The sequence below is a fragment of the Oncorhynchus masou genome, chromosome 25 (genome assembly GCF_036934945.1).
Source record: "Oncorhynchus masou masou isolate Uvic2021 chromosome 25, UVic_Omas_1.1, whole genome shotgun sequence".
NCBI lineage: Eukaryota > Metazoa > Chordata > Actinopteri > Salmoniformes > Salmonidae > Oncorhynchus > Oncorhynchus masou.
Genome location: NC_088236.1, coordinates 39,592,310 through 39,606,029, shown reverse-complemented (window position 1 = coordinate 39,606,029; position 13,720 = coordinate 39,592,310). Strand labels below are relative to the sequence as shown.

Sequence of the window (13,720 nt, the reverse complement as noted above, 5' to 3'; positions counted from 1 at the left end):
GAGAGAGACTGACTGTGTGTGAGAGAGAGACTGACTGTGTGTGAGAGAGTGGCTGACTGTGTGTGAGAGACTGACTGACTGTGTGTGAGAGACTGACTGACTGTGTGTGAGAGACTGACTGACTGTGTGTGAGAGACTGACTGACTGTGTGTGAGAGACTGACTGACTGTGTGTGAGAGACTGACTGACTGTGTGTGAGAGACTGACTGACTGTGTGTGAGAGACTGTCTGTCTGTGAGAGAGACTGACTGTCTGTCTGTGAGAGAGACTGACTGTCTGTCTGTGAGAGAGACTCACTGTCTGTGTGTGAGCGAGACTGACTGACTGACTGTGTGTGAGAGAGAGACTGACTGACTGTCTGTGTGAGAGAGAGACTGACTGACTGTCTGTGTGAGAGAGAGACTGAATGACTGTCTGTGTGAGAGAGAGACTGAATGACTGACTGACTGACTGTGTGAGAGAGAGACGGTGTGAGAGAGACTGACTGTGTGAGAGAGAGACTGACTGTGTGAGAGACTGACTGTGTGAGAGAGAGACTGACTGTGTGAGAGAGAGACTGACTGTGTGAGAGAGAGACTGACTGTGTGAGAGAGAGAGACTGACTGTGTGAGAGAGAGACTGACTGTGTGAGAGAGAGACTGACTGTGTGAGAGAGAGACTGACTGTGTGAGAGAGAGACTGACTGTGTGAGAGAGAGACTGACTGTGTGAGAGAGAGAGACTGACTGTGTGAGAGAGAGACTGACTGTGTGAGAGAGACTGACTGTGTGAGAGAGACTGACTGTGTGAGAGAGACTGACTGTGTGAGAGAGAGACTGACTGTGTGAGAGTGACTGACTGTGTGAGAGTGACTGACTGACTGACTGTGAGAGATAGACTGACTGACTGACTGTGTGTGAGAGAGAGACTGACTGACTGACTGTGTGTGTGAGAGAGACTAACTGACTGTGTGTGAGAGAGACTGACTGACTGTGTGTGAGAGAGAGACTGACTGACTGTGTGAGAGAGAGACTGACTGACTGACTGTGAGAGAGAGACTGACTGTGTGAGAGAGAGACTGACTGTGTGAGAGAGAGACTGACTGTGTGAGAGAGACTGACTGTGTGAGAGAGACTGACTGTGTGAGAGAGAGACTGACTGTGTGAGAGAGAGACTGACTGTGTGAGAGAGAGACTGACTGTGTGAGAGTGACTGACTGACTGACTGTGAGAGAGAGACTGACTGACTGACTGTGTGTGAGAGAGAGACTGACTGACTGTGAGAGAGAGACTGACTGTGTGAGAGAGAGACTGACTGTGTGAGAGAGAGACTGACTGTGTGAGAGAGACTGACTGTGTGAGAGAGAGACTGACTGTGTGAGAGAGAGACTGACTGTGTGTGAGAGAGACTGACTGTGTGAGATAGACTGACTGTGTGAGAGCGATGACTGTGTGAGAGAGACTGACTGACTGACTGTGTGAGAGAGAGACTGACTGTGTGAGAGAGATGACTGTGTGAGAGAGAGACTGACTGTGTGAGCGTGACTGACTGACTGTGTGTGAGAGAGAGACTGACTGACTGACTGTGTGTGAGAGAGAGACTGACTGACTGACTGTGTGTGAGAGAGAGACTAACTGACTGTGTGTGAGAGAGACTGACTAACTGTGTGTGAGGGAGAGACTGACTGACTGTGAGAGAGACTGACTGACTGACTGTGAGAGAGAGACTGACTGTGTCAGAGAGAGACTGACTGTGTGAGAGAGAGACTGACTGTGTGAGAGAGAGACTGACTGTGTGAGAGAGATGACTGTGTGAGAGAGACTGACTGTGTGAGAGACTGACTGACTGTGTGAGAGAGAGAGACTAACTGTGTGAGAGAGAGACTGACTGTGTGAGAGAGAGACTGACTGTGTGAGAGAGAGACTGGCTGTGTGAGAGACTGACTGACTGACTGAGAGAGAGAGACTGACTGACTGACTGTGTGAGACTGACTGACTGTGTGAGAGAGAGACTGACTGACTGTGTGTGAGAGAGACTGACTGACTGACTGTGTGTGAGAGAGAGACTGACTGACTGTCTGTGTGAGAGAGGGACTGACTGACTGTCTGTGTGAGAGAGGGACTGACTGACTGACTGTCTGTGTGTGAGAGAGACTGACTGACTGTCTGTGTGAGAGAGGGACTGACTGACTGTCTGTGTGAGAGAGGGACTGACTGACTGACTGTCTGTGTGAGAGAGAGACTGACTGACTGTCTGTGTGAGACAGTCTCTCTCTCTCTCACACACAGTTAGTCAGTAGAATCTCACACACACAGTCAGTCAGTCTCTCTCACACAGTCAGTCAGTCTCTCTCTCACACAGTCAGTCAGTCAAATTCAAATTCAAACTGCTTTATTGGCATGAAAAACATTGTGTCAATATTGCCAAAGCAACAATGTATACAATATACATTGTAACAAAATTCTAAATGATAGCAAATATAAAATATAAAAGTGTAGTAAATAATAATACAAAATTAAATACAAAAATAATAATAATTACAGTAATAACAATAATAGCAATAACAATTAAGTTACTGCTTACTATGCAGATGTTATTATTCAGTGTCCCTCAGGCTATGGCAGGAAAATACATATTTGGCTGCAAGAGGAGCCATTGCTCCTTCGCCCATGAGGATTCTTAGTTTTTCCTCTGGGTTCAATTTGTAAAAATTTGGAATATGTTTAGTAATTTCTGTGAATAATGAATCTCTTTGTGAGGAATATTTATCACAGTAAAGGAGAAAGTGCATCTCTGTCTCTACCTCCCCTGTTATGCAGTGACCACATACACGCTCCTCTTTGGGTAGCCATGTCTTTTTATGTCTGCCGGTTTCTATTGCCAATCGGTGGTCACTCAGCCTGTACTTGGTAAGGATCTGTCTCTGCTTCGTATCTCTGACAGAGTAGAGATAATCAGCCAATTCATATTCTCTGTTTAGGGTCAGATAGCAATTTAGTCGGCTTTGGGATTTTGTTTCATTTTTCCAATGTTGTAAATATGATTCCTTTGATTGGTTCATGATTTTGCTTATTGGAATTCTTTCTTTTGAAGCAGTGCTGGTGTCAGCTTGGTTGGTGAGGTCCAACACCAGCTGACTGAGAGGGCTCGTTTCTGGGCTCAGCTCTTGGGTTTGAAGTGATTTAAATTGCAGACTTGAATTTGGACTTGAATTCAGATGTAGCCAAAATTTTAATGATCTTTTCTGTATTTTCATTATTACTGGAAAACGGCCCAATTCTGCCCTACATGCATTAGTTGGTGTATTTCTCTGAACTTGTAGGATTTTCCGACAGAATTCTGCATGTAGGGCTTCAATTGGATGTTTGTCCCACATTTTAAAGTCCAGTTTATTGAGTGGCCCCCAAACCTCACTTCCATAAAGAGCTATTGGTAGGATTACACTGTCAAATATTTTAGTCCAAATTCTAATTGGGATGTTGATTTTGAATAATTTCATTTTTATTGCATACATTGCTCTGCGGGCTTTTTCTTTGAGTGCATTCACTGCCATATTAAAGTTTCCCGATGCAGATATGGTCAGACCAAGATAGGTGTAATTTTTTGTGTGTTCAATTAAGGTGTTGTTCAGGGTGAATTTATATTTGTGTTTCTGACATCTGGGTTTTTTTGGAAAATCATGATTTTAGTTTTTTGGAAATTTACTGCCAGGGCCCAATTATGGCAATATTGCTCCAGAATATTAATTTTCTGTTGAAGACCTTCTTTGGTTGGTGATAGAAGTACCACGTCATCAGCATATAGCAGGTATTTCACCTCTGTGTCAAATAATGTGAGTCCTGGGGCTGGAGATTGGTCCAACATGTCTGCTAATTCATTGATATAAATGTTGAAAAGATTTGGACTCAAACTGCAGCCTTGTCTCACACCTCGACATTGTGAAAAAAATTCTGTTCTTTGGTTTTTGATTTTTATTGCACACTTGTTTTCTGTGTACATACATTTTATTAAGTCATATACCTTACCACCAAGTCCACTTTGTAGAATAGCCCTTCGTGCCAAATCGAATCAAATGCTTTTTTAAAGTCAATAAAGCAAGCAAAGATTTTGCCCTCTTTTTTTGGTGGATGTGTTTATTAATTAGTGTGTGTAAGGTGTATATATGGTCAGTAGTGCGATGGTTAGGGAGAAAGCCAATTTGACATTTACTTATTACATTTTTTTCTTGAAGAAAGGTTTGAATTCTTGAATTCAAAATGCTACAGAAAATCTTTCCCAAGTTACTGTTTACGCAAATTCCCCTGTAATTATTAGGGTCTGATTTGTCTCCACTTTTGTGGATAGGGGAGATGAGCCCCTGGTTCCAGACATCAGGGAAGCAGCCAGAAGTTAAAACCATGTTGAACAATTTAAGCACAGCATTTTGCAACTCAGGTGTGCTGTTTTTCAGCATTTCATTTCTGATGTTGTCTAGACCACAAGCCTTCTTTGATTTAATAGATTTTAGCTTTTCATTTAGTTCTTGTTGGGTTATTGGGTAATCTAATGGATTTTGGTTGTTTTTAATGACTGATTCAAGGATGTTCAATTTTTTTTAAATTTCTAATTGGTTCTGTTGCAAGTCTTTTTGTGGGATGTTTTTGTATAGATTATCAAAATAAGTTTTCCAAATTCCTACATCTTGTATTGCTAATTCTTGTGGCTTTGTTGTGCTTAAATTGTTCCACATGTCCCAGAACTGATTTTGGTCAATTGCGTTTTCAATTTCATCAAGTGTCCTGTTGGTATAATTAAATTTCTTGCGTTTCAGTGTTTGTTTATACTGTTTCAGAGTTTCAAAGTATTCATATCGTAGCTCTGGGTTGTTTTGCTGTTTATGTTTTTTGTTTGACATTTGTCTCAAGTGTTTTCTAATTGTTTCACATTCATTATCAAACCATTTGTCAGAAACATTTAGATTTTTGCTTCTGATGTTGCATTTCTTTGGTTTTCTCAAATTTGCTTTCGATGCTGCTTTTTGGAATATGCAGTTGATGTTTTGAGTAGCTGAATTGACACCATCTTTATTGTTTTGGTACCGTGAGTTATTGAAAAACTGTATAGAGTTCATTATTTCATTTGAGTTCAATGTTTCAGTGAATCTCTCTGCACTGTTTGGAGCCCATCTGTATGATTGGTTTATGTTGTAGAGTTTATTGGGCTGTTTTTTTGAATGAATATTGCCGGTTAATTTCTTCAGAAACACGTTGATCTGACTGTGATCTGACAAGGGTGTCTGTGGTCTGACAGTGAATGCACTAATGGAAGAGGGGTCAATGTCAGAGATAGAGAGAGCGATTGACTGTGTGAGAGAGAGCGATTGACTGACTGTGTGAGAGAGACTGACTGACTGACTGTGTGAGAGAGGCTGACTGACTGAGTGTGTGAGAGAGGCTGACTGACTGAGTGTGTGAGAGAGGCTGACTGACTGACTGTGTGAGAGAGGCTGACTGACTGACTGTGTGAGAGAGACTGACTGACTGACTGTGTGAGAGAGAGACTGACTGACTGACTGTGTGAGAGAGACTGACTGACTGACTGTGTGAGAGAGAGACTGACTGTGTGAGAGAGAGACTGACTGTGTGTGAGAGAGAGACTGACTGTGTGTGAGAGAGAGACTGACTGTGTGTGAGAGAGAGACTGACTGTGTGTGAGAGAGAGACTGACTGTGTGTGAGAGAGAGACTGACTGTGTGTGAGAGACTGACTGACTGTGTGTGAGAGACTGACTGAATGTGTGTGAGAGACTGACTGACTGTGTGTGAGAGACTGACTGACTGTGTGTGAGAGACTGACTGACTGTGTGTGAGAGAGAGACTGACTGACTGACTGTGTGAGAGAGAGACTGACTGACTGACTGTGTGAGAGAGAGACTGACTGTGTGAGAGAGAGACTGACTGTGTGAGAGAGAGACTGACTGTGTGTGAGAGAGAGACTGACTGTGTGTGAGAGAGAGACTGACTGTGTGTGAGAGAGAGACTGACTGTGTGTGAGAGAGACTGACTGTGTGTGAGAGAGAGACTGACTGTGTGTGAGAGACTGACTGACTGTGTGTGAGAGAGAGACTGACTGTGTGTGAGAGACTGACTGACTGTGTGTGAGAGACTGACTGACTGTGTGTGAGAGACTGACTGACTGTGTGTGAGAGACTGACTGACTGTGTGTGAGAGACTGACTGACTGTGTGTGAGAGACTGACTGACTGTGTGTGAGAGAGAGACTGACTGACTGTCTGTGTGAGAGAGAGACTGAATGACTGTCTGTGTGAGAGAGAGACTGAATGACTGACTGACTGACTGTGTGAGAGAGAGACGGTGTGAGAGAGACTGACTGTGTGAGAGAGAGACTGACTGTGTGAGAGAGAGACTGACTGTGTGAGAGAGAGACTGACTGTGTGAGAGAGAGACTGACTGTGTGAGAGAGAGACTGACTGTGTGAGAGAGAGACTGACTGTGTGAGAGAGAGACTGACTGTGTGAGAGAGAGACTGACTGTGTGAGAGAGAGACTGACTGTGTGAGAGAGAGACTGACTGTGTGAGAGAGACTGACTATGTGAGAGAGAGACTGACTGTGTGAGAGTGACTGACTGTGTGAGAGTGACTGACTGACTGACTGTGAGAGATAGACTGACTGACTGACTGACTGTGTGTGAGAGAGAGACTTACTGACTGTGTGTGAGAGAGAGACTGACTGACTGTGAGAGAGACTGACTGACTGACTGTGAGAGAGAGACTGACTGTGTGAGAGAGAGACTGACTGTGTGAGAGAGAGACTGACTGTGTGAGAGAGGACTGTGTGAGAGAGATGACTGTGTGAGAGAGACTGACTGTGTGAGAGACTGACTGACTGTGTGAGAGAGAGAGACTGACTGTGTGAGAGAGAGACTGACTGTGTGAGAGAGAGACTGACTGTGTGAGAGAGAGACTGGCTGTGTGAGAGACTGACTGACTGTGTGAGAGAGAGACTGACTGTGTGAGAGAGAGACTGACTGTGTGAGAGAGAGACTGACTGTGTGAGAGAGACTGACTGTGTGAGAGAGAGACTGACTGTGTGAGAGTGACTGACTGTGTGAGAGAGAGACTGACTGACTGTCTGTGTGAGAGAGGGACTGACTGACTGACTGTCTGTGTGAGAGAGAGACTGACTGACTGTCTGTGTGAGACAGTCTCTCTCTCTCTCACACACAGTTAGTCAGTAGAATCTCACACACACAGACTGACTGACTGACTGTCTGTGTGAGAGAGGGACTGACTGACTGACTGTCTGTGTGTGAGAGGGACTGACTGACTGACTGTCTGTGTGTGAGAGAGACTGACTGACTGTCTGTGTGAGAGAGGGACTGACTGACTGTCTGTGTGAGAGAGGGACTGACTGTCTGTGTGAGAGAGAGACTGACTGACTGTCTGTGTGAGACAGTCTCTCTCTCTCTCACACACAGTTAGTCAGTAGAATCTCACACACACAGGCAGTCAGTCTCTCTCACACAGTCAGTCAGTCTCTCTCTCACACAGTCAGTCAGTCTCTCTCTCACACAGTCAGTCTCTCTCTCACACAGTCAGTCTCTCTCTCACACAGTCAGTCAGTCAGTCTCTCTCTCACACAGTCAGTCAGTCAGTCTCTCTCACACAGTCAGTCAGTCAGTCAGTCTCTCTCACACAGTCAGTCAGCCTCTCTCACACAGTCAGTCAGTCAGCCTCTCTCACACAGTCAGTCAGTCAGCCTCTCTCACACAGTCAGTCAGTCAGTCTCTCTCACACAGTCAGTCAATCGCTCTCTCTCACACAGTCAATCGCTCTCTCTATCTCTCTCACACAGTCAATCGCTCTCTCTATCTCTCTCACACAGTCAATCGCTCTCTCTATCTCTCTCACACGGTCAGTCAGTCTCTCTCACACAGTCAGTCAGTCTCTCGCTCTCTCACACAGTCAATCGCTCTCTCGCTCTCTCTCACAGTCAGTCAGTCTCTCTCTCACAGTCAGTCAGTCTCTCTCTCACACAGTCAGTCAGTCTCTCACACAGTCAGTCTCTCTCTCTCACACACACATGACTGTCTGTGTGAGAGAGAGACTGAATGACTGTTTGTGTGAGAGAGAGACTGAATGACTGTCTGTGTGAGAGAGAGACTGACTTTGTGAGAGAGAGACTGACTTTGTGAGAGAGAGACTGACTGTGTGAGAGAGACTGACTGTGTGAGAGAGACTGACTGTGTGAGAGACTGACTGTGTGAGAGACTAACTGTGTGAGAGAGACTGACTGACTGTGAGAGAGACTGACTGACTGTGAGAGAGAGAGAGACTGACTGACTGACTGTGTGTGAGAGAGAGACTGACTGTCTGACTGACTGTGTGAGAGAGACTGACTGACTGTCTGACTGACTGTGTGAGAGAGACTGACTGTGTGAGAGAGAGAGCGATTGACTGTGTGAGAGACTGACTGACTGTGTGTGCGAGAGACTGACTGACTGTGTGAGAGAGACAGCGATTGACTGTGTGAGAGAGACAGCGATTGACTGTGTGAGAGAGAGACTGACTGATTGACTGACTGTGTGAGAGAGAGACTGACTCTGTGTGTGTGTGTGTGAGAGAGAGACCGACTGTGAGAGAGAGACTAACTGACTTACTGTATGAGAGATAGCGAAAGAGATTGACTGACTATGAGAGAGATAGCGATTGACTGTGTGAGAGCGAGAGAGAGACTGACTGTGTGAGAGAGACTGACTGTGTGTGTGAGAGCGCTACTGACTGTGTGTGTGAGAGAGAGAGAGAGAGAGAGAGAGAGAGACTGACTGTGTGTGTGTGAGAGAGAGAGACTGACTGTGTGTGTGTGTGAGAGAGAGAGAGAGAGAGACTGACTGTGTGTGTGTAGGAGAGAGAGAGAGACTGACTGTGTGTGTGTGTGTGTGTGAGAGAGAGAGAGAGAGACTGACTGTGTGTGTGTGAGAGAGAGAGACTGACTGTGTGTGTGTGAGAGAGAGAGACTGACTGTGTGTGTGTGAGAGAGAGAGACTGACTGTGTGAGAGACTGACTGACTGTGTGAGAGAGAGCGATTGACTGTGTGAGAGAGAGACTGACTGACTGTGAGAGAGAGCGAGAGAGCGATTGACTGCGTGAGAGAGCGAGAGACTGACTGACTGTGTGAGAGAGACTGACTGACCGTGTTAGAGAGATAGAGAGAGCGATTGACTGTGTGAGAGAGAGCGATTGACTGTGTGAGAGAGAGCGATTGACTGTGTGAGAGAGACTGACTGACTGACTGACTGTGTGAGAGAGACTGACTGACTGACTGTGTGAGAGAGACTGACTGACTGACTGTGTGAGAGAGACTGACTGACTGTGTAAGAGAGACTGACTGACTGACTGTGTGAGAGAGAGACTGACTGACTGACTGTGTGAGAGAGACTGACTGACTGTGCGTGAGAGAGACTGACTGACTGACTGTGTGAGAGAGAGACTGACTGACTGTGTGAGAGAGACTGGCTGACTGTGTGTGTGAGATTCTACTGACTAACTGTGTGTGAGAGAGCGACTGACTGACTGTGTTTGTGTGTGAGAGAGAGAGAGAGAGACTGACTAACTGTGTGTGTGAGAAACTGACTGACTGATTGTGTGTGTGTGAGAGAGCCACTGTGTTGGAGTGCCCTCTAGTGTCAGGCTTGACTCAACTCGAAACATCCATTTTCAAAATGTCTTTCAAGGACTTCTGTTGAATGCATTTCTCTGACACCTGGGTTGTTCTCACTAGGAAAGTTTTGCTACGATGTGCATGAATGAATACGACTCTAACATAAATTCAGCTCAACTCTCAAATACTGTCGACCTCCAAGATCAGAGTTAGGAAACCTACACACAAAGTTGTGCATCAATCACTTTCTAAGCCATGCATATCATCGTTGAAAGTCGCTGGTTGTGTTGTAGTGTGTGTATATCTTATATCTCATCCTATTGTCTGTGACAGGTGGGTCTGAGGGTGTTCTTCGGGCATCCGGGCCAGTGGTTCGAGGAGAATGATCTGGACGGGGATAAGAACTCCATCTTCCATGACGTGGACGGCTCTGTGACGGGCTACAGGGACGTGTATGTGGGCAGAGCAGACAACTACCTGATCCGTCACCCCGACTGTGTCAACATCACCCAGTGGAACGGGTTGGTCTGCAGTGGCACCTACTCTCAGGTATGGGGGGGGGGGGGCATTTGCCATAATGCCTTTCACCAGTGACTTTATTCACTGCTTAGGTAACAGTTTCCTGTATCAGAAGTTTGTCTGGACCTCACTAAAGCCCCGTAGATCACTCCAATACTCCCTTCTTGTTTATTAAGCTCTGCTCCACAAGCTTCCAACATATCTCACTTCCCTGTTGAAATATGAGATACCAAACCCGTTCGTAGGGTTGGCTAACTCTTGGGGTATGATTGGGAGGCATTTTTATATCGTCATACTGTCCTTCTCTCAATCCGGGACATACGGTATTATTGATTTAGTCCACAGGGGGGGCGCCGAAAAATAAAAAATGCTTTTACCAGAATGTTAACAAAATTAGCACAAGTAATAGCGAATTTCAATAGAGGCTACTAGCTAAATATGCTAACGAGTGCAGACGAGAGACAAAAAATGATTTGCAAAGACAGGCAATCCATCTTATGAAGTTAAACATCCAGTTCATTCAGAAAGTATTCAGACCTCTTGACTTTTCCCACATTTTGTTACGTTACAGCCTTATTCTAAAATGGATGAAATAAATAATAATCCATATCGATCTACACACAATACCCCATAATGACAATGCGAAAACAGATTTTTATACATTTTTGCAAATGTATTCAAATTAAAAACAGATACCTTATTTACATATGTATTCAGACCCTATGCTATGAGACTCGAAATTGAGCTCCGGTGCATCCTGTTGCCGTTGATCACCCTTGAGATGTTTCTACAACTTGATTGGAGTCCACCTGTGGTAAAATAAATTGATTGGATATGATTTGGAAAGGCGCACACACCTGTCTATATAAGGTCCCACAGTTAACAGTGCTTGTCAGAGCAAAAACCAAGCCATGAGATCGAAGGAATTGTCCGTAGAGCTCCGAGACTGGATTGTGTCGATCATAGATCTGGGTAAGGGTACCAAAAATGTCTGCAGCATTGAAGGTCCCCAAGAACACAGTGGCCTCCATCATTCTTAAATGGAAGAAGTTTGGAACCACCAAGACTCTTCCGAGAGCTAGCTGCCCGGCCAAACTGAGCAATCGGGGAGAAGGGACTTGGTCAGGGAGGTGACCAAGAACCTGATGGTTACTCTGACAGAACTCCAGAGTTCCTCTGTGGAGATGGGAGAACCTTCCAGAAGGACAACCATCTCTACAGCAGTCCACCAATCAGGCCTTTAATTGTAGAGTGGCCAGACGGAAGCCACTCCTCAGTAAAATGCACATGACAGCCTGCTTGGAGTTTGCCAAAAGGCACCTAAAGGACTCTCAGACCATGAGAAACAAGATTCTCTGGTCTGATGAAACCAAGATTGAACTCTTTAGCCTGAATGCCAAGCATCACGTCTGGAGGAAACCTGGCAGCATCATGCTGTGGGGATGTTTTTCAGCAGCAGGGACTGGCAGACTAGTCAGGATTGAGGGAAAGATGAATGGAGCAAAGTAGAGAGAGATCCTTGAGTAAAACCTGCTCTAGAGCGCTCAGGACCACAGACTGGGGCGAAGGTGAACCTTCCAACAGGACAACAACCCTAAGCACACAGCCAAGACAATGCAGGAGTGGCTTTGGGACAAGTCTCAATGTCCTTGAGCGGCCCAGCGAGAGCCCGGACTTGAACCCGATCGAACATCTCTGGAGACCTGTAAATAGCTGTGCAGCGACGCTCCCCATCCAACCTGACAGCTTGAGAGGATCTGCAGAGAAGAATGTGAGAAACTCCTCAAATACAGGTGTGCAGAACTTGTAGCATCACACCCAAGAAGACTTGAGGCTGTAATTGCTGCCAAAGGTGCTTCATTAAAGTACTGAGTAAAGGGTCTGAATACTTATGTAAGTGTGATAAAAATTTGAAACAGTTTTTGCTTTGTCATTGTGGGGTATTGATGAGGGGAAAAGCTAATGTAATCCGTTTTAGAATAAGGCTGTAACCATAACAAAATGTAGGAAAAGTCAAAGGGTCTGAATACTTTCCAAATGCACTGTGTAGAGGTAGGAGCTACCAAATTTTTTTGTTTGAGTTTGGACATTTACAAGCGAATGTGAATGAGAGAGATTTTGCAAATCAACAAAGTTTTGACGCATTCTTGTCTAAAGGAAAGTCAGTACATTCTGTGTATGTGTGGCGTGTGGAGTCGCAAAGGCAACGGGCCTGCCTGCTCTGCTCGGAGAAGACGGCCAAGAACGTACAGGAGAACAAACAAATTCAGCCACCAGCAAGTTACGTTTAATGGTCGCCTTAATGTAGAATTAAAAGATAAAATGCAGAAAGAAATATCTTGCTGTCTTTTTGTAAACACAGATGTAAAATTATTCATATTGTAATTTCTGTTCGGCGTCAGACTAATTTCGTGCTTCAGTTGCACTTCTCCACAATTCACCAACAAGCGTTCTATCAGCAGGCAGCGCTCTGACTCATGTGTAGCCTACTTTCTCCTGTACTTTTCTCTGTTGCTACATTTCTCCTGTACTTTTGTGTTGCTACTTCTCAACCGTTCTGGGGAACTTTGGTAAGCTTCATAATGTAAAATAATGTGACAGGTGAAATGAGAACGCAATCTGCTTTTTCTCCTCACGTATTGCACAAATTGACTGCAGGTATTTACAAATATTAAGGTGTATTGGAAAACTTTGAAGAAATAGTTTCAACGGTATTAAAGGTATTGGAAAAACCATCTCATGGCTATTTCCAAATACCCCGGTATACGCTATATCGCCCAAGCCTATCTTGAGGTCCTGCTTGTTTCCACAAAGTTTTGTAAATCCTCCTTTAGTTTTAATGCACCACAGTTATGGAACACCTTACAAAACAAATGACATCTGGATTCTCTGGTGCCGACAGGGCCGTTTAAAACTCTGTTGTTTAAATGAATTCACTAAAGTGTGCAATTGATTTTTTTAACTTGTTGTAATAACCTGATGTAATGTATTTATAGCTGTCTTGTAGTTTAAAAAATCTATTTTTGTTGCTGTATTGATGTCGTTTTTCTCCTCAGGTCACCATTGGATTAACCTGAATAAATAAAAATGTTTAAAAGTAGTTACTGAACTCTATTGGTCAACAACTTCTACTGTCTTTCCTACCAGGTGTATATCCAGACCCAGGGAGCTCCCAGCCTCAGTCTGTCCATCAGTAGAGATGAGTACCCTGAGGCTCCCCTGGTGCTGAGAGGTATCAACAGCCAGCGGGCGCTGTCCCAGCAGTACCAGCCTATCCTCATGATGAGCAAGAGCTACACCCTGCACTGGGACGGCCCAGCTCCCAGAGAGATTGTCCTCTCCCTCATCAACTTCAACCAGTGAGTGACACATTGGGACGTGTGTGGGTGTGTTTCTTTAAAAAGCTGGTTGATCTGCGTCTTGCACTCTGTCTTGTTTGTCCATATTGAAACGGGTCTTGGACTCTTCTCATTTTCTATGCAAGGCCTGGGTCTGAAGGGCTCTGCTTTGTGTGTGTGTGTGTGTGTGTGTGTGTGTGTGTGTGTGTGTGTGTGTGTGTGTGTG

The 13,720-nt window shown here is 44.9% G+C and overlaps 1 protein-coding gene across 1 annotated transcript in view; it reads left to right on the top strand.

The window, feature by feature from the left end:
- Positions 1 to 13,720, top strand: part of LOC135514305 (cell surface hyaluronidase-like) — a 95,217-nt gene that overhangs the window by 75,595 nt on the left and 5,902 nt on the right. Inside the window, 2 exon segments of the mRNA XM_064937693.1 lie at positions 9,971 to 10,186; positions 13,304 to 13,515. Of these exon segments, the coding sequence (XP_064793765.1) occupies positions 9,971 to 10,186; positions 13,304 to 13,515 (428 nt within the window).